The 17,474-nt window shown below is 31.9% G+C and overlaps 1 protein-coding gene across 1 annotated transcript in view; it reads right to left on the bottom strand.

Annotated features, from left to right (window-relative positions):
* LOC118183567 (nuclear pore complex protein Nup93-like) overlaps nt 1-17,474 on the bottom strand; it is a 139,966-nt gene that overhangs the window by 72,634 nt on the left and 49,858 nt on the right. Inside the window, exon 7 of the mRNA XM_035353164.2 lies at nt 986-1,078. Within this exon, the coding sequence (XP_035209055.1) occupies nt 986-1,078 (93 nt within the window). The remainder of the gene's footprint in view (nt 1-985; nt 1,079-17,474) is intronic.

Raw genomic sequence — 17,474 nt, 5'->3', positions numbered from 1 at the left:
CATTTCCAGAATACAATTTCATATTCCATTTCTTCAATTTCTACAGATTTATTCTTAAAATAGTAGGTAAGTGTTAAAACTAGAATCAGAATATGAAGACCAGATAGCAATTTTTATATTTTAAATTTAATAAAAATTTCAAGGTTAAAATGCTTCTTTTGCAATTTTAAGACTATAAAGAAAATTAAAAATATTTATTACTGAATTTAGTTTCAATCAAAGTTGGTATTTGATACTGAATGCATTCACTTGTTTTTTTATATCTGCATTATCTATAGCTTTTTAAGTAATGCAATAAATATTGTTGCTAAACAATGCTTGAACCAAACGCTAATTTGCATTATATTAATTAAAATCATAAATGCTGTAATCTTACTAGCAAGAAAAAGGTCATATTTCAAATTTGATAAAGTTCTCTCATAGATGAAAACATGCATACTTTAATATCCATACCAATTTTTCACTTTCGCAGTTTTATTTAAAACTATTCAATTTCCAATAAAATAATAAATAAAATCATGCCATTTTGAAAATTCTTAAGACAGGGTACACAGCTGTTAGAATTTAGTAATTTTGTATAATGAAACTCAAAATTTTGATCAAGCGTGTGCCAAAAGGTATAAAATTGATGAGATAAGACTAACTGGAAGCTACTTCAGTTCTGCTATTTTGTTATCCTGTTTTTATACAAAATGTTCTTGCAGCAAGCACATTGTCTAAAAGGCATGTTACCATTAGTTTAAGTATGTGTCTTTTGTATATTTAGTTTACTAATTCATTTCAAGTAGTTCAAGGTCTTCTGAAGTTTTAGACCTATTTTGTTCTACTCAAGGTGAATAATGTTTCTTTTTCCTTAAATTAAGAATTCGTGCTTATCATAACTCATGATTTTTTTCCTACAGTGGATGGCCATTTAAACTAATAATTAATACAATAAAAATGTAATAGTAAATGGATTATATTCTTAAATTTTTTTTTATCTTACCTTGTCATCCAAATCTTTAAATACAGCATAAAATTTCTCAGGGAGATTACACTTTGTGCTACCTCTAATAGCTTGTTCATTATACAAAGAAAGCTAGGAAGAAAGAACAAAAATATTTTATGCATAAATGTAAATTAACCATAAATAAAAATTATAATTTTCCAAATTAAGCCTTCTTTAAATATCCAAGTATTTTTCCTCTGCATATGATCTGTATTTAACCTTTTAAAATATAAAAACAAGTTTCCTTTCATACAGTCTGTGTATTATTCATTTCCAGTCATGCTACCTGGCTTGAATTCCATCTTTCACAGCCACATGGATAGTCTGAGTACTGATTTCTATGATGCGAATTGCACCCAAAGTATTCACAAGATACTCAACACTGTAGATTAGCAAAATCATATTTATGAACAATCTCTGAAATTATACAATCCATTCTTCTATTTACTGATAATTATATCCCATATGAACTCAGATAGCTTTTGGCATGCAACCATGCTGAATGAATCATCAAGTAGTTGTCTAGTTAGGTATGTCAAGTTGTGCAATGACATCTTGTGTTTCACAATCAAAGCATTGAAATTTTACAAAATATTGTTGGATTTTATGTTAATTAACCATTTATTATGAGTTGAACCTTTACTATAATTTCTTCATTCTGTAATCATCACCAGAATGAAAAATAGTTGTGTATTTAAGGTAAGGGTTGCATGTTTTATACTTAGAGCTCCTGGCAGCATTTACATATTATCACCAGCTCTGTCAAAGTTGTTTTGGATTTAGCATCTTGCTAGCTACTGTTTAAAATATATGCCAGTAATTATCTTGTGCAAGTTTAAATAGTCTAATGCATGTGTTGTCTTAGACTATGACACATACATTTAAATTAAACGTTAGTTTATGTTAATTTAAATGCTCGCAAATTAGCAGAAGTTTGTCTATCACACAAACAGTGCCTTCTGTTCATTTAAGAGTTGAATAAAAATGTTATTTTAACCTTCTTAAGGTCTGGTCATTTGTTTCAGACTAAAGCAATGATTTGCTTCCAGTCTAGTAGGGTGTGCAGGACACTGACACAAGTTAGTAGACATAGCAAAACCCTGCAATGTTGCGAACCTTTCTTTGACATTATTCTAACAGTTTTTGGCTTTTCAATGTACTTTCAGCTCTCCCTTCTGCACAGCTCTATAATAATGTCTACTAGATCCTGCCAATACATATTAATTCACAATTCTTATAAAGCAACAGCAAGAGGACAAAATAATTAGCTTTAAAAATTAGCAGATAATGTATAAAATAGTAAGAGTGTGATTGCTAAAATAATCTTCATATCTAGTGCTCAATCTAATGGCTTACAGTATTTCTCATAAATTATCAAAAGCTCCACACCAGAGAGTCTCTTACTCTATCTTAATTAAGATTACTGAAATATCAGTAATTATTTCTAGCAAAGAAAGTCAATTACGTGACTATAAACATGAATACACAGAAAAATTAATTATAAATACTCACAGAGAAACAGCACATACATTTACTTCAACATACTCGTAATATAAACAATTACAGTATAACATACCAGCAAAAGTTCATTTCAGAACCTTTAGAGGAATGTGGAAAACTTGCAAGATATACTTTGGTAAAGGCTGTTTTTTTGGGGGGAGGGGGAATTGTTATTAATTTATGGCAGGAAATTTTTTCTGCACATTACATATGATGCGTTTCTGCTAAATATATTACGCCCCAAATCATAAATTTCATATGAAATTAACAAAATATTAATTAAAAAAATTTCAGTTTCAATAATTATAAATATTTCTTAGAGTTACTTAATACTAACTTTTATTCTAAAGCTTTAAAAAAATCCAACATATGTAATATATTGTGGCAATCTAATGTTCGACTGCGTGCGCAGCCAATCCACGTCATGTGGTTTATGTAAAAACTGCTAGCGCAGCAGTGAACTCACTTCGTCCTTAGCTGCAGCCATAGGGTGTTTGAATTTTAGTTTAGTGGTTTTGTTATTCGTCCTGTTATTTCAGTTGTGTTTAAAGTTACGGTGTGTGTGTGTGTAAATAAAGGTTATGTTTAAGGAAATGGAGTCATGTCAATTCAAGGATATACACCAAGCACATAACCACCACACCACCATAAAATTGTGACCCGGATGTTTAGAGATATCATTCTCTGGGAACGGACAGATGCTTCTTACGAAGACCTCAAAGCTGCTATTACGGAATGCTGTGGTGAAAGCAGTACGAGTGAAATAGGGAAATTACTCACGGGCGAGCAACTTGGAGGTAGAAAACCTTTAGAACTTCTACGGGTGATGACTAGGAGGGCTGAAAAGTACAACATGCCTGACTCTTTGTTACTGGAATTATTCATGCACCAGATGCCGCCAAATGATCAGTCTATTCTAGTGTCAGTTGAGCCGCTCGATTCATCGAAAGCTGCCAGTATCACGGATAGAATATTGGAAGTTACACCCGCTCAGGTAAGCGAAGTTTCTTCTCGTGTATCTCTCGATGTCTCTGAGAATTCTAAATTGGATTCCTGCTGGAGGAAGTATGTAAATTGCGTAGGGAGGTTTTGTCTCTACGACGATCACGCAGTACTTCCAAAAATCGCTATAACAGGAAGCGAAGCCCTTCAGCTAAAGCTGCTTCGAACTGTTCCTATTGTTGGTATCATCATAAATTTAGCGATAAAGCTAAAAAGTGTGTTCCACCATGTACATTCCAAGGAAATGTACCAGGGAAAGTGTAGTGGCGACATGCGCTTTACCCTCTGAGCCTCGTCGCCTTTTCATTAGAGACAGGAAATCAAATAGAATATTTTTGTGCAACACTGGCTCAGACGTCAGTCTTCTTTCAGCAACCAGACAGGAAGCGCGACCACGGTTCGTACACATTTCTGCACACAGAAATTAAGTACTTTTAAGGACCCTCCATGAAAAAATTAAGGACCTATAAGCAAATGGGAACTGAATAAATTCAATTAAAAATATTATCTATGCTGAACTTCACTTTTGTAATACCATCCTAAAAATAAAATAGATCCATAAGTAGGATGCATTAGTATTAAATATAATTATTAGCAAGTTTGAGAATAAAATAAAGTTTATGAAATTTATCATTAAATATTTTGCACTCATACTAACTGGACATATTTGAAAGAAGATAAGTGACATTTTATTTAGGTTTTACTAAAAGTTAGCTTTGATTTTTTTTTTTTTTTTTTTAAATGTCTCATTTTGTCACATACTTGCTCACTCTATGAGTTTAGAAAATAGTAAGTAGATTTTATGTCAAGTGGCATAGGTTAAAGTGAAAAGTAAAATCACAATCAGCACGATTCAAAACAAAAAGACTGGCTGTTGTCACCTTTCTTGCTTGCCTAGGAGAGACCTGATGATCAGAACAAACCTTAAGGCCTGATGTAAGCACAGTTCGCAATTTTGTTGAGCTGAGGTTAGCTGAGGTCTGTCTGAAGCAGTTAGCGTCGTAGCTTCTTGTAGAGTTCCAGGGATTGTAACTCAGTTAATATAATTTAAGGTCCTAATAATCCACTAAAGCACCAGAGGTGACAAGTTGTTTTGCATTATTTTAAGTCTCACTAGATGCGAAGAATAGGTTTTACATGAATTTTTACATTTTTGTGTTTTATCTTGTGACCATGATAAGGGTTAAAGAAAGGCAACAACTAGCTTTAAAATGCAGAGATAATCTTTAAAGGTAACCAGTTTGTTATAAGTAATTAAATTGGGTCTTAGATAACCTTAGTCATTATGGATTTAAATAGCCACTATTAAATTTTATTTATTTTTTAACATTATTTGTTAAAAAAGCCTTATTAAATCACAATCTAATAAAATTTCACAGTTTAAAATACATGTAATTTATGGCATTGATTCTTAAATGATATTAGGATAATTATACATTAAAAGCTACAAAATATTTATATTTTGTAACTTTTAATATTTTGAAACAACACTCAACAAGATATTTATGAGTCTTTTTAATCTGAAGCCTTCCCAGACATTTTGGCTAATTTATATCAATTTCCTTCTCTTTAAGCATCTTTTCTAACAGTTAGAACTTTGTCTCAATACGCAAGACAGTGTTCTCACTAGTTTCTACGTTTTGTATCTCCTAACCTGTCAACCTCTCCAAAATGTACCTATGAGGGTTTACTTGATCTGGTAAAAGTTAAATAGTCCAAAACCCTTCGGACAGATGTGAAGCAAATTATCGCTATATCTGAAAGTAACTACAAAGATTTAAATAAGCTTCTTATTTAAAAAGAAGAACATAAAGCATGTTCTTATGCTAAAAAAATCAATTACAGCTCATGGTGATGTAATTAAACAAGAAAAATCAAATGCAAAATAAAAATATAGACTAGTCATCAAAGACTATACAATTTAATTTCATTTTAAGCCGACTCAGTAAACTCTATTGTCATAACAAATTCAAATGTCGGCAGCAGTAATGTAAAGACGAATAAATGCAAATTATCAGATCCGGCAGGAACTAATGCAGGGAGCAAGTGGAGGTCAGAAATACATTCTTGTCTTACACTCCAAAAATCTCGGTTTAAAAACTGTCTACGGGATTTGCATTCTGGTGAGAAAATAGAAATGGGAAATTATATTAAAAACTGAAATTGTAAACAACTGGGTAATTTACATAGTAATATCTGTACATATCTTTGAAGAATAATTTTCCTTTCTGTTAATGTATTCAGTTTTTTTCTTCCACATTTCCTTTTCATTTTAGAGTTTTTGGATTTAATTAAAGTTTTTTGTTATTCTAAAAATACTAAATGCATTTAGAATGTATAGAGAAAGCTGCTAATTTTATAGTAATAGGAGCATTCAGAAAAAATATACAATATATATGGTAAGTCAGGTTACAGAGCTGGTGTGGCAGAATTTTTTTATTTATTCACGCATCGAGCAACAAAATCTAGAAATGTCAAAACTTTTAGAATTTAGAACAGGCATTGGAAGCAAAATTTACAAAGGCACCAAGCAGCACAATTTAGTGTGTATGATGCATTAAGACATATTAGATGAATCGTTTAAATTGTCAGTTTTCAATTTATTTATTTAAAAAAATTTTTTTTTCTATAATGCCTGTCTATATGATAAGATTAGAAGCATTTTTGATATTTTATGCTTGTGTCTAGTGAAAAATGAAGAAAATACAGGGAAGATAAAAATGTTAAGAAATACATAGTAGACTCTTAAGATTCTAGTATCAGAACTAAAACATTCAACTATTATGTTTTTATTACTCTTCCAGATGTTCTCCAAAAAGTAAGAAATTATGTATTAATACCATGGAGACATTTTTCATTTTGCCACATTTTTCTGGAATCTTCCAGAATAGTGGGTCTATAAATCTTGCCTTCAAATCTTAGTTTTCCAAGCTGCTAGTTTTTAGACTTTCCAAGCTGCAATGTCTAAAATCCTAAAAGAAAAATTACCCCTGCCAATTCAGTAACAGCAAAAAGCCAGAAATATTTTTTAAAAAAATCAGATAAAAAATGTGTAAAATTAATTTTATAGAGAAAACTGATGCATATTCTGAGACAATTACATGAGAAAACTCTTACCAGGAAAAAATTTAAAAAAATTTTTTAATTAATTACATAGCTATTTTGCTTTTGCTAAGAACCGTTTTGTAAATTGTGCTTTATTATACCTTGTTTATTTTTCATTATTTTCATTATTTATTTAATTATACCTTGTTTATTTTTCAGATTCAAAATATTGTATAAAAAGTGGCCAAAATGGAACTTCATAATACGACAGCAAAAAATAAAAATGCTTTATTTTAATGTTATTTCTTAAATGTAATCACAATATATTACCATTATTTTAATGAAACTTATCAATGTTACAAGATCTGGGAACGATCTGGGTTTTAAAAAAATCGTCGAAAAATTCCCAGATCTTGGAATTAAAATTTTCTATAGAAACTGATCTTAAAATCGCCAATGTTGATAAGTTGCCCATGAACGCATTCACCTATTAAAAAAATAACGATATTTGTCAGAGAATTGCTAAAAATATTCCTCCAAAATGCTAATTCACACTTAAAATGGCAGTCGTAAAAACAGTCAGAAATTTCAGATGATTAAAAATTACGGACCTTCTGTTGATTTTGGCTGGATTTAAGGACTTTTAAGGAAAAAAATCAATTCCAAAAAACTTAAGGACTTTTAAGGACTCTTAAGGACCATACGAACCCTGGCGTCAAACACCTATCATGACGTTTTCTACAGCAAATGGTACCCCTATTCCAGTTTATGGACAGAAAGCATTAAGTATTGATCTTGGACTTCGTCGTAATTTTAATCTTACTTTTTATGTGTGTAAAGTGTCAACAAATATTATTGGATCTGATTTCTTGAATTATTTTGATTTATTACCTGATTTAAGGAAACAAAAAAACTTGATTTAAAAACACATTTAAAAATTAATTGCAGTGTAATTAACACACATTTATATTCTGTTAAAACAATTATAATAAATTGTATTTATGATAAATTACTGTCCAACTATCCTTTACTGTCAAAGCTTCCTGATCTCAATAAGACTGTTAAGCATAATACTATGCATTTCATTGAAACCATTGGTCCTCCTGTTTCATGTAAGCCAAGAAGATTAGCTCCAGATAGATTAAAAATTGCTAAGCATGAAATTCAGAAAATGATCAATTTAGGTCACATGCGACCCTCCAAAAGTAATTACTCCTCTCCTCTTCACACGGTGTCAAAAAAGGGCACAAACGAATTGAGACCTGTGGGAGATTTTCGGAGGTTAAACGCTCAGACAGTGAAGGATAAGTATCTTATTCCCAATATTTGCGATTTTGCAGCAGAGTTACGTGGAACAAAGGTATTTTCTCGATTAGATTTGGTTAAAGCATATCACCAAATTCCAATTAATCCCTCTGATATCCATAAAACAGCTATTGCTACTCCTTTTGGACTTTTTGAGAGCACAAGAATGAAACTTGGGTTATGCAATGCAGCTGCAACCTTTCAACGCTTTACTGATGAAGTAACTCGCGAGCTGCCAGGAGTATTTGCTTTTGTCGACGATATATTGATAGCGTCAAAAGACGAAAGATAGCATTTGATACACTTAAAAGCCCTTTTTGAAAGATTAAGTAATTATGGGTTAAGACTTAATGTATCTAAATGCAGTTTTGGTTTAACTTCTTTGGAATTTTTAGGTTTTCATGCATCTGAACAGGGTTTAAAACCTTTATCCGAGAGGGTAGAAGCTATTCAAAAATTTCCTAAACCAAACACATTAAGTCAGTTAACCACTTACCAGTTTTGCCCGAACGCCACTTGGGTGCAGCGAAAGGGGACTTTTCTGATTTGCCCGAGCGGCGCTCGGGCAGCATGTTTTTTTACGCCGATCCACTGATTTGCCCGGCTTTTTCTCATTTTTTTAGTTTCCATTGCTTCTAATAGATGGCTCTAGTTGTCCAGTAAAGACTGGCTTTCAAAATAAGTGTAAACCGGTTTCATCTGGTTTTACTGCTTTACGTGGGAAAAAGTGCAAATTTAGTTTTCTGTATCACGCGTTGCGAATACTTTCTTTCCTCATTTTGTGTTACAATGAGTGATAGTGAGCAGCTTATTACAGAATATAATTCTGATATTGGATCAGACAGTGAATCGGAAATTTCGCTAAATGATTCAGGCAGTTGTGAAAGTTCGTTATCGGACTTCTCTAGTGACAAAGAAACGGAAAGTTCGGATAACCTAACTCAGGTTCGGAACTTTTGCGAAATTGATATCAATAATCCTCCTCCACCACTGCCAAGATTTCCTTTCACAGCGAATCCTGCTATCCATTTGAATATTGATGTAAATGACGGAACTTTACAGTTTCTTGATATTTTCTTCGATGATAACCTACTTGAAGTGATAGTTTCGGAAACCAACAAATATGCAGATCGAAGTATTCGAAACTGTAATCTTCGAAGAAATAGTAGAGCAAAAAAGTGGGAACCAACATCAAAAAATGAAATTCAAGTGTTTTTTGCATTGAATATTTTACAAGGGATTGTAAAAAAACCTGCTATTGAACTATATTGGAGTAAGCGACATTCAACTTCAACGCCATTTTTCTCAAAAATTATGTCTTACCGTCGTTTTCACCTAATTCATCGATATTTACATTTTTCCGATGATGCGAAATTTGATGCTAAAACACATGAGTGTCCGAAATTACAAAAACTGTGGCCTGTAATAAAACACTTGAATGCACGTTATCAAGAAATCATGACACCTGAAAGAGATGTAACAATAGATGAGAGCTTGATGCTCTTCAAAGGACGACTGCACTGGAAGCAATATATACCACTAAAGAGATCACGATTCGGTATAAAAAGTTTTATGTTATGCGAGTCAAAGTCTGGTTATGTATATCAGCTAATTATATACACTGGAAAAGACACACTTTTCGATAATAATTACCAATATTTGTGCAAGTCATCTCAAGTTGTGATGACACTTATGCAGCCACTATTGAATAAAGGATATTGCCTAACGACAGATAATTATTACACATCTCCAGAACTGGCAGATATCCTTCTTAGCAAACAAACAGATATGTATAGAACACTCAAACTCAACAGGAAAGACGTTCCAAAGGAACTGCAATCAAAAAAACTAAAAAAAAGGTGAAGTCCGTGCTTTCCAAAGAGGAAAAGTGTGTATCATCAAATGGATGGATAAGAAGGTTGTAAGTCTTTTATCTACAATACATAATCCCGAAATGATCGAAGTGCCATCTCACAATGATGAGGTCAGAAAAAAACCACAAGTAGTAATGGAATATAACAATACAATGGGAGGTGTAGACAGACTAGATCAACATCTTACCAATTATCCCATCATAAAGAAGAGAGGAAAAAAATACTACAAAAAAATATTCTTCCACCTTTTTGATATATCACTGTGGAATGCTTTTGTTTTGTACCAGAAGCACGGCGGAAAATACTCCCATTTGAATTTTAGACTAGATTTAGTTGATCGCTTGATTGAAAGGCATGGAACAGTAAATGAAAGAATAGGACGACCAGGAATTTTGCCCAATCCTTTACGATTGACGGAAAGACACTTTTTAGAAGTGATTCCTGCCACCGAAAAGAAATTGAGACCGACGACGCAATGCTTTGTGTGTTGCTCAAAACGGAACAAGAGCGGAAAACGGATCAGAAGAGAAACAAGATATTTTTGTCCTGATTGTGATGTTGGACTTTGTTTATCTCCATGCTTTAAAATTTACCATACAAAAGCTGATTTTTGAAATAAAATGTAAGTATTAAAATATTGCATGCTCTTTCTCTCGCTTCCATTTCTGTAAAATGTTCTTTACAGTTCAGTTAGTTGTTCTTAAAAAACCCACTTTAAGTAAAAATGCCATTTTTTCGCTTAATTAAAAATTTAAAATAAATTAATAAATGCAATACTAGTAACAATTTTGACTGTGGATTTGAGTTTATACAATCGATTTTAATACAAAATTGTTTATAAAAAATGTGCTTATTTTTGGACATAATATGGCAGAAAAACGAAACTGTTAAGTGGTTAAGGAAATTTCTCGGCATATTTAATTTTTACAGATGTTTTATCACAAGAGCTTCACATGTTTTAGCTCCCTTGAATAGTTTACTGGAAGGTCGCATTAATAAAAGGAAACCTTCACAACCAAGCAAAACAAAAGAATATCCTCTCGAATGGGACGACGAAGCTGAGAAAGCATTCGAAAATGCAAAAAAGGTAATAGCTGAGACAACCCTTCTCAAACACCCAATTCCTGGTGCGACTTTGAAACTTTGTACTGATGCATTGAACGTTGTGGTTGGTAGCTCATTAATGCAACTGCATAATTCAGTTTGGGAATCCATTGCGTTTCTATCCGTTAAACTCAGCAAAAGTAAAAGGAAATGGTCAACTTATGACCGAGAACTATTGGCAATTTATTTGTCTATTAGGAAGTTTCGGCACATGCTTGAAGGCAGGGTCTTTACAATGTACACTGACCAAAAAAAAGCCCTTAATATATGCTTTTAAGCAGAAGCCCGAAAAGTGTTCTCCACGACAACTTCGTTATCTTGATTTTATTGGCCAATTTTCCACTGACATACGATACATCAAAGGTCGTGACAATATCATTGTTGATGCCTTATCTAGGGTAGAAATAGATGCAGTATCTGATAATCAATACATTGTTTATAAAAAGTTATCCGAAGCACAAATTCAGGGCTCTGAAATTCAAAATTTCTTATCTCAATCTTCACCAGTTTTTAAACTTGAGAAACCTTATTTTCCTTTAGAAGATGTTACTCTTTACTTAATATGGACACAGGTATACCTCGACCGTTCATACCTGAATCTTTTCACTCTAAAATATTTCAGAATATTCACTGTCTTTCTCATGCTGGTATTTCAACTTCAATAAAATTAATTATGTTGTTCGACTGTGTGCGACTGCTAATGTTCGACTGCGTGCACAGCCAATCCACGTTATGTGGTTTATGTAAAAACTGCTAGCGCGGCAGTGAACTCACTCACTTCACCCTTAGCTGCAGCATAGGATGTTTGAATTTTAGTTTAGTGGTTTTGGTATTCGTTCTGTTATTTCAGTTGTGTTTAAAGTTATGGTGTGTGTCAATAAAGGTTATGTTTAAGGAAATGGAGTCATGTCAATTCAAGGATATCCAAGCACATAACCACCACAGCACCATAAAATGTTTTGCCTAAAATATAGCTAATATTTTTGTGTTTCTGGTTTTAAAAAATACGAAATCCATATAAAATCACATTGTACAAATGTATATTATTTTGAACAATGAGTAGAAATACATCTTCTAGCATTTATTATTGATTAAAATTTACAAAAACAATAAAACTCTTCATTCTTAATCATAAAAATATTACTAATTAATTAAATATATAATGAAAGGATCTCAGTAACAAAAGCAAACACTTATATTTTCTATTAATATTATATAAATAAAACTTCTGCTTAATACCATTAATTTATCCAATAAAAATAAAATTTTATAAATACAGACACTTACAATTTTTGTACATGACTAGGAATTTTTTAGTTCAATAAAAAATTCAAACTATCATTTGTGAAGTTCATTATTTTTCATTAAAGAAATCGTTTTTTCTTTATAGCAATGTCAAAAGATAAAACAAATTTTAAGTACTTTTCTGTTTTAAAATGGAGTGAGTACAGGAAATAATTTAAAATAAAATGGTGTATGCTACATTTCATTTGACTAAGTAATATTAAAAGCATTAACTTTGATTTATATGCTGAAACATTTTATAAATCACTTGGCTAATAACAAACTGGCAATGCTTAAAACCAATCATTTTAGAAATATGTTAAGTACTAAATCAATGACAACACTAGGCAGAAAATCAGAAATCACATTACTGATGTTTACAAAAACTGTTCTAAAGAAAGAAATTGCCTATTGGCCAAATGTATAATGTAGAATTTTTGTTAAAATTAAACATTTAATTTCCTTAACCAAAATCAACATTGCTGGTCAAACACTAGTAACTATGAGTAACCGAATAATTGCATTCACTATAGACTACAATAAAATAAATAAAAAATTACAAAATTCTGAATTGTGAAGTAAATAAAGGAAACAGATACATGAAATTTCCATCTAATTATTCAAAAAAGAAATAAATATACAACATTTAAAAAAAGAAAAGAGAGAGCCCTTCATTCTGCAAAAGTCCAACAGTTCAGTAAATCCTTCCCATGCACAGTTTTGCGGAATGCAATTTCCCACACATGTATAATTTTAATTTAATTTGTCCAATCTTAGAATTTCATTTATCCGTCATTTTAATGTTCATTCATTAATAGAGTGCTTGCTGGCATAGCTCTGGATGGTTATTAACAGCAGTTTTAAAGTATTTCCATCAACTAAAAATCAAGTCAAAGAAAAAGCAAGTGGCGGTGAAGGATTTTCAGTTATGGAAGAAGAAGTCAAAGAATTAATAAAGAAATGCCAAATGAAGAATTGGATGATCTTATAACACCAGCCAAGAGTGAAAGCAATGCTGCATTAGCATTGCTTTCACTTGAAGAAAAAGAACCTTAAATTTACAAGAAGTTAAACAAATTGTTAAAAAAGGCACAGGAACTATTTGAGTTTCCAATGAAGGTAGACCCAAATGAAAAAAGAAAGGCACATTTTATGAGAGACCTTTAAAATCTGTACTCCTTAGTGTGAACCTTTGCATAGATGTCTCAAGCAAAAGTCATGAACATTTTTTTTATAAAATAATTGTGTCACATAATTATTAAGCAGTAATCAAAATCTTTTTAACTAACATTTCTTCTGCCTCTTTTCCTTTATTATAACAACATTTTAGTTTGTTTAAATTAGGTATATTTCCTTAATATGAATTATACCAGGAATTACATATGATTTTTTTCCATTTTTTTCCATAGAAAGTTGCTTTCAGGAATACGATGTTGTCATATGCACGACGAGGGCCCACCAGGGGCCGAGCGGTAAAATCGATGAACACTGGTAGTTTGGTCCGAGGTTCGAATCCCATGTGTAACGTGTATACGAGCCAGTTTCCTTTAGAAAGCCCTCCACGAAGGCATCTCTCCTCTTAGGCAGATAGCCTTCGAGGCTTTGCCATAATCACACACACACACATATACACGATATATTAATTACCGTACCCTCGCATTTAGCAAGGGTTTACTGTCTATAATACAAAGTCCGAAATCCAGACAATGAGCATTTTTTTTTTTTAAAGAAATTTTTTATGTTAAGTGAGAAAGCATTTTGGGGGGTAAATTTAGATTTTCGTAAGGTCATATATTCTTCATTATTTCACAAGCAGTTATTTTTAATTCTTCAATTTCTACTCGTCATCAACAAGATTTAAGCTGATTATCTAAACTGAGGAGCCAAGAATTACATTGTACTGGAAAAAGTACTTAATTAGACAGTGATTCATAGAATAGGTACAAAATTTTTGATGCACTTGAAGTTAAGGATTAGATTGGATTACTTGATTAGGACTGTCTTCACGGAAGACTTTCCACATGAAATTAGTGGCTCATATTTACAATACACATGGCAAAATAAAATCAAAGCCCCATTTTCATTAATGTTGTATGTATGCATTCAATCACAACGACAGAAACCTCCACAGTGCATAACAGACAGAGGAGCTGTTCTAAAGAAAGAAAAGGAGCAGTTACATTGATGTAACACATTTATGTAAGTTATCTGAATTCATTGCTACTAGATATCTCTCTGCCACCCAAAGGGTATTGAATCTGACTGCCGAACCAATAGATCTGCGTTTGAATCTCAATGAAGTCATAGATGTTTGTATATGTATAGTGCAGTGATTGTAAACCAGGGACGAATTTTATAGTTTAAAGAAGGAATGCTATCAGGTTTTTATTTATATGTTAAATATTTAGTTTAAGTTTACAAATATAAAAACTACTTTTATTCAAGTATGTGTATTTATCAATATTCTTATATATATAATTTTTCTTCTTTAATTTTTAAAAAACATTAAAAATAATCTACATTTTTAATAAATATATATATATATATATAATTTATTTCCTAAACAGTATTGATTAATTGATTATATTATCTCCTAAGTTTAATTAAAGTAGAATTATTTTAAAAGTGTGCATCCATACTGGTAAGTTATGTTTTGAAAGATGTTTTGAAGTAATTTGAAAGCAAAATGTTAATAATGTTTTAACGGGGACTGCAGTTAAATCATCACGAAGAATAATATTTCAATTGTAAAAGTAAAAATTAAAACATGTAATTATTGTCATTGATCGGAAATTAGTTGACTTTTCAAGGGGAACAAACCAACTCCCGTTCAATGATCAATAATTGATAGAAATACGTAAATATGAAAGTGTTTCGTCTTTACTCGAGTTATAAATTAAAGCCAAACCGGCAATTCTAGTCAGGCCAAATATTTCCGCGAATAGTTGTTACTCAAAGAACTGATTCTCATGAAGCATTTTAGTCAATTCAATTTGGAGTAAAAATCAATTACTGTAGAGAAATCTTGTAAAACTCGAGTAATCGTCCCCGACACTATCATCTTTATGTATTTGAGTACTATATTATTTGTAGAAATTAAACATTGGAAATTGTCATTATGAAATCGAAATCAAAGTAAAGTTAAAATAAACATAGAAGATTATAAAAAAGATAAATAATGCAAACTTTGCAAAAACAAATCAAAGAGAACATAAAAATAATATAAAAATAATATAAAAATAAAATAGAAAATAATATAAATAAGATCAGTGAATGTACATGAAGATATAAAGGCCAGAAAGGTATTAAGTAACTTACATTCTTTCTAGTGGGGGAGTTGGCAGTGTGTTCTCTTCGTGTCTGACTCAGAAGTGTAGGGTGTCCGAAAATTCTTAGCGGCAGTAGGGGCTTTGAATTATATCAGTCGGCAAGACTTAGGTGAAGAATATATAGTCAAAAGTCGTTAATTCAGACACCCATAATCCGGACCTCAAAGCTAAAAGCTTTCTGTGTATGCGCCGCATTGACAAATGCGCATAGGCGTTTTACGCGTGCGCGTAAGACCTTTACGATTGCGCATATGTGTGTGTGCAAGGGCAGAATATGTTTTCGCGTGCACGTTTTATGTATAACGAACGGTATAAGCTAAAATTATTTATTTCAGTTAATGTTGATGATTGCGTTGTTTCTTAATCTTTGAATTATTTCCGGCTTATTATTTTTTGCAGACTGTAAGAGCAATTTTATAAAAGTAAACTTAAACTTTCGATTATGTCAAATAAAATTTCTGATACTGGAGCTCCCAAAGGATCTACAAAACGAAAGTATGTTCCGATGTCCATCAAACAAAAAGTGGAATTGCTGAAAAAATGGATAAAGACATGAAGAAGGTAACAGAGGGGTTAGTGAAAACGAAAAAATTTCGATTGACAAGTTAGTCGGTATTCTCGGCACAGCAATTACGGGACTTGAACAGTGGAACTTTGTAACTGAACAAGAAATTATGCCTGTTTATAAAATTAAAGAGAAAGTATTATCACATAAAACGAAGCAACTTAAACTTACATTGAAAGAAATGTTTAATAAAGTAAACAAATAAATATTAAGCTTTTTTTTTTGTAAATTTTGATACCCTTTAGATCATAATTGTTCTTTATTTCATAAATTATGGTTTCATATTTTTAATTTTATAATTTTTGCATGACATCTTACCAGATTTAAACTTAATGATCTATAATCCGGAATCGCTGAAGTCCCGACGAGTCCGGATTAACGACTTTTGACTGTATATATATTATAGTTTTGTGCACTTGATGAAGATAAGATGCAATATCTAGTGCAGTCTGTGAAGCCAAAATCAAAAGCTGAACAACTAATTGAGAGATTTCTGACAAGAGGAGAGAATTACCCAAAGCCATAGAACAATTAAAAGAATGATTTGCTAGTCCAGATTTATGTTCATGATTTATGAAACTTAATTATGAAGAATGTCATGTCCGGACAAGCCAAGGCCAATTTAGCAGTTTTGTATGATAAACTAGAAGCTGAGCTCAAAGCGTAGGAAGAATGTACGAAAAGTAAGAAAAGTCTGATTCTGTTAGTTGAAAGCTGCCTCTCAAAAAAAGTACTGTTTATCTGAGGAAAAATATAGGAATTATGAATTAAGTGGTTTCAAGAGTTCCTGTTCTTTAGAACAGTTGTAGAACTTTCTTCATCAAGTAGTTCAAGGCAAAGAAATTGCACTACTGGCATGAAATGGTGTTGGTTCTCATTTTTATTTTAAACAGAACTCTCTTCTAGACTAGAAGAGAAACACGCTAATGTGACAATCAAAACCGTAAAAAACAACCTTATATTTAGCGTAGGTATCATGAAACACTCAATCGATTTCGAGGGCAGCTAAAGGTCCCTCCTCATCAGGAGAAAGAAATACATAGAAAGAAGAAAATAGGAATCACAGAAACACGTGGTGCTTATCAGCACTGCATGTGGTTATAACTAGATTTTTAATCAGAGTTGCACTGGCCGCCTACTTTTACTGAGCCAGGCTGTCTGATCAAGCATAAAGAAATATTAGCGAAGTTAAAATAGGGAGCGAGGGGCAAATGCACATTATGCTCAAAATCTGAACTTCAAATAATGGAAAGCAACCACTGAACGGATTTTTATACCCTCTGGTAGTACCAAGTGTGAGGAGGTAACGCCATCTATCGGCAAAAATAATTGAATTAAGACAGTAGAATTTTAAAGGCATTAGGAAGGACTGGATTGGACTTCAAATCATTAACTAAACTTTCTAAATCTTTGTGAATGTGAAAAGCCTCAAGAAAATCCAATTCGCCTATGGAAGAAGCCTTTTGGATGATTTTTGC

This window comes from Stegodyphus dumicola, chromosome 2, assembly GCF_044657685.1.
Source record: "Stegodyphus dumicola isolate Sdum_Otavi_A_Nest chromosome 2, ASM4465768v1".
NCBI lineage: Eukaryota > Metazoa > Arthropoda > Arachnida > Araneae > Eresidae > Stegodyphus > Stegodyphus dumicola.
Note: the sequence above shows the minus strand (reverse complement) of the source record. Positions and strands in the feature narration are given on the sequence as shown.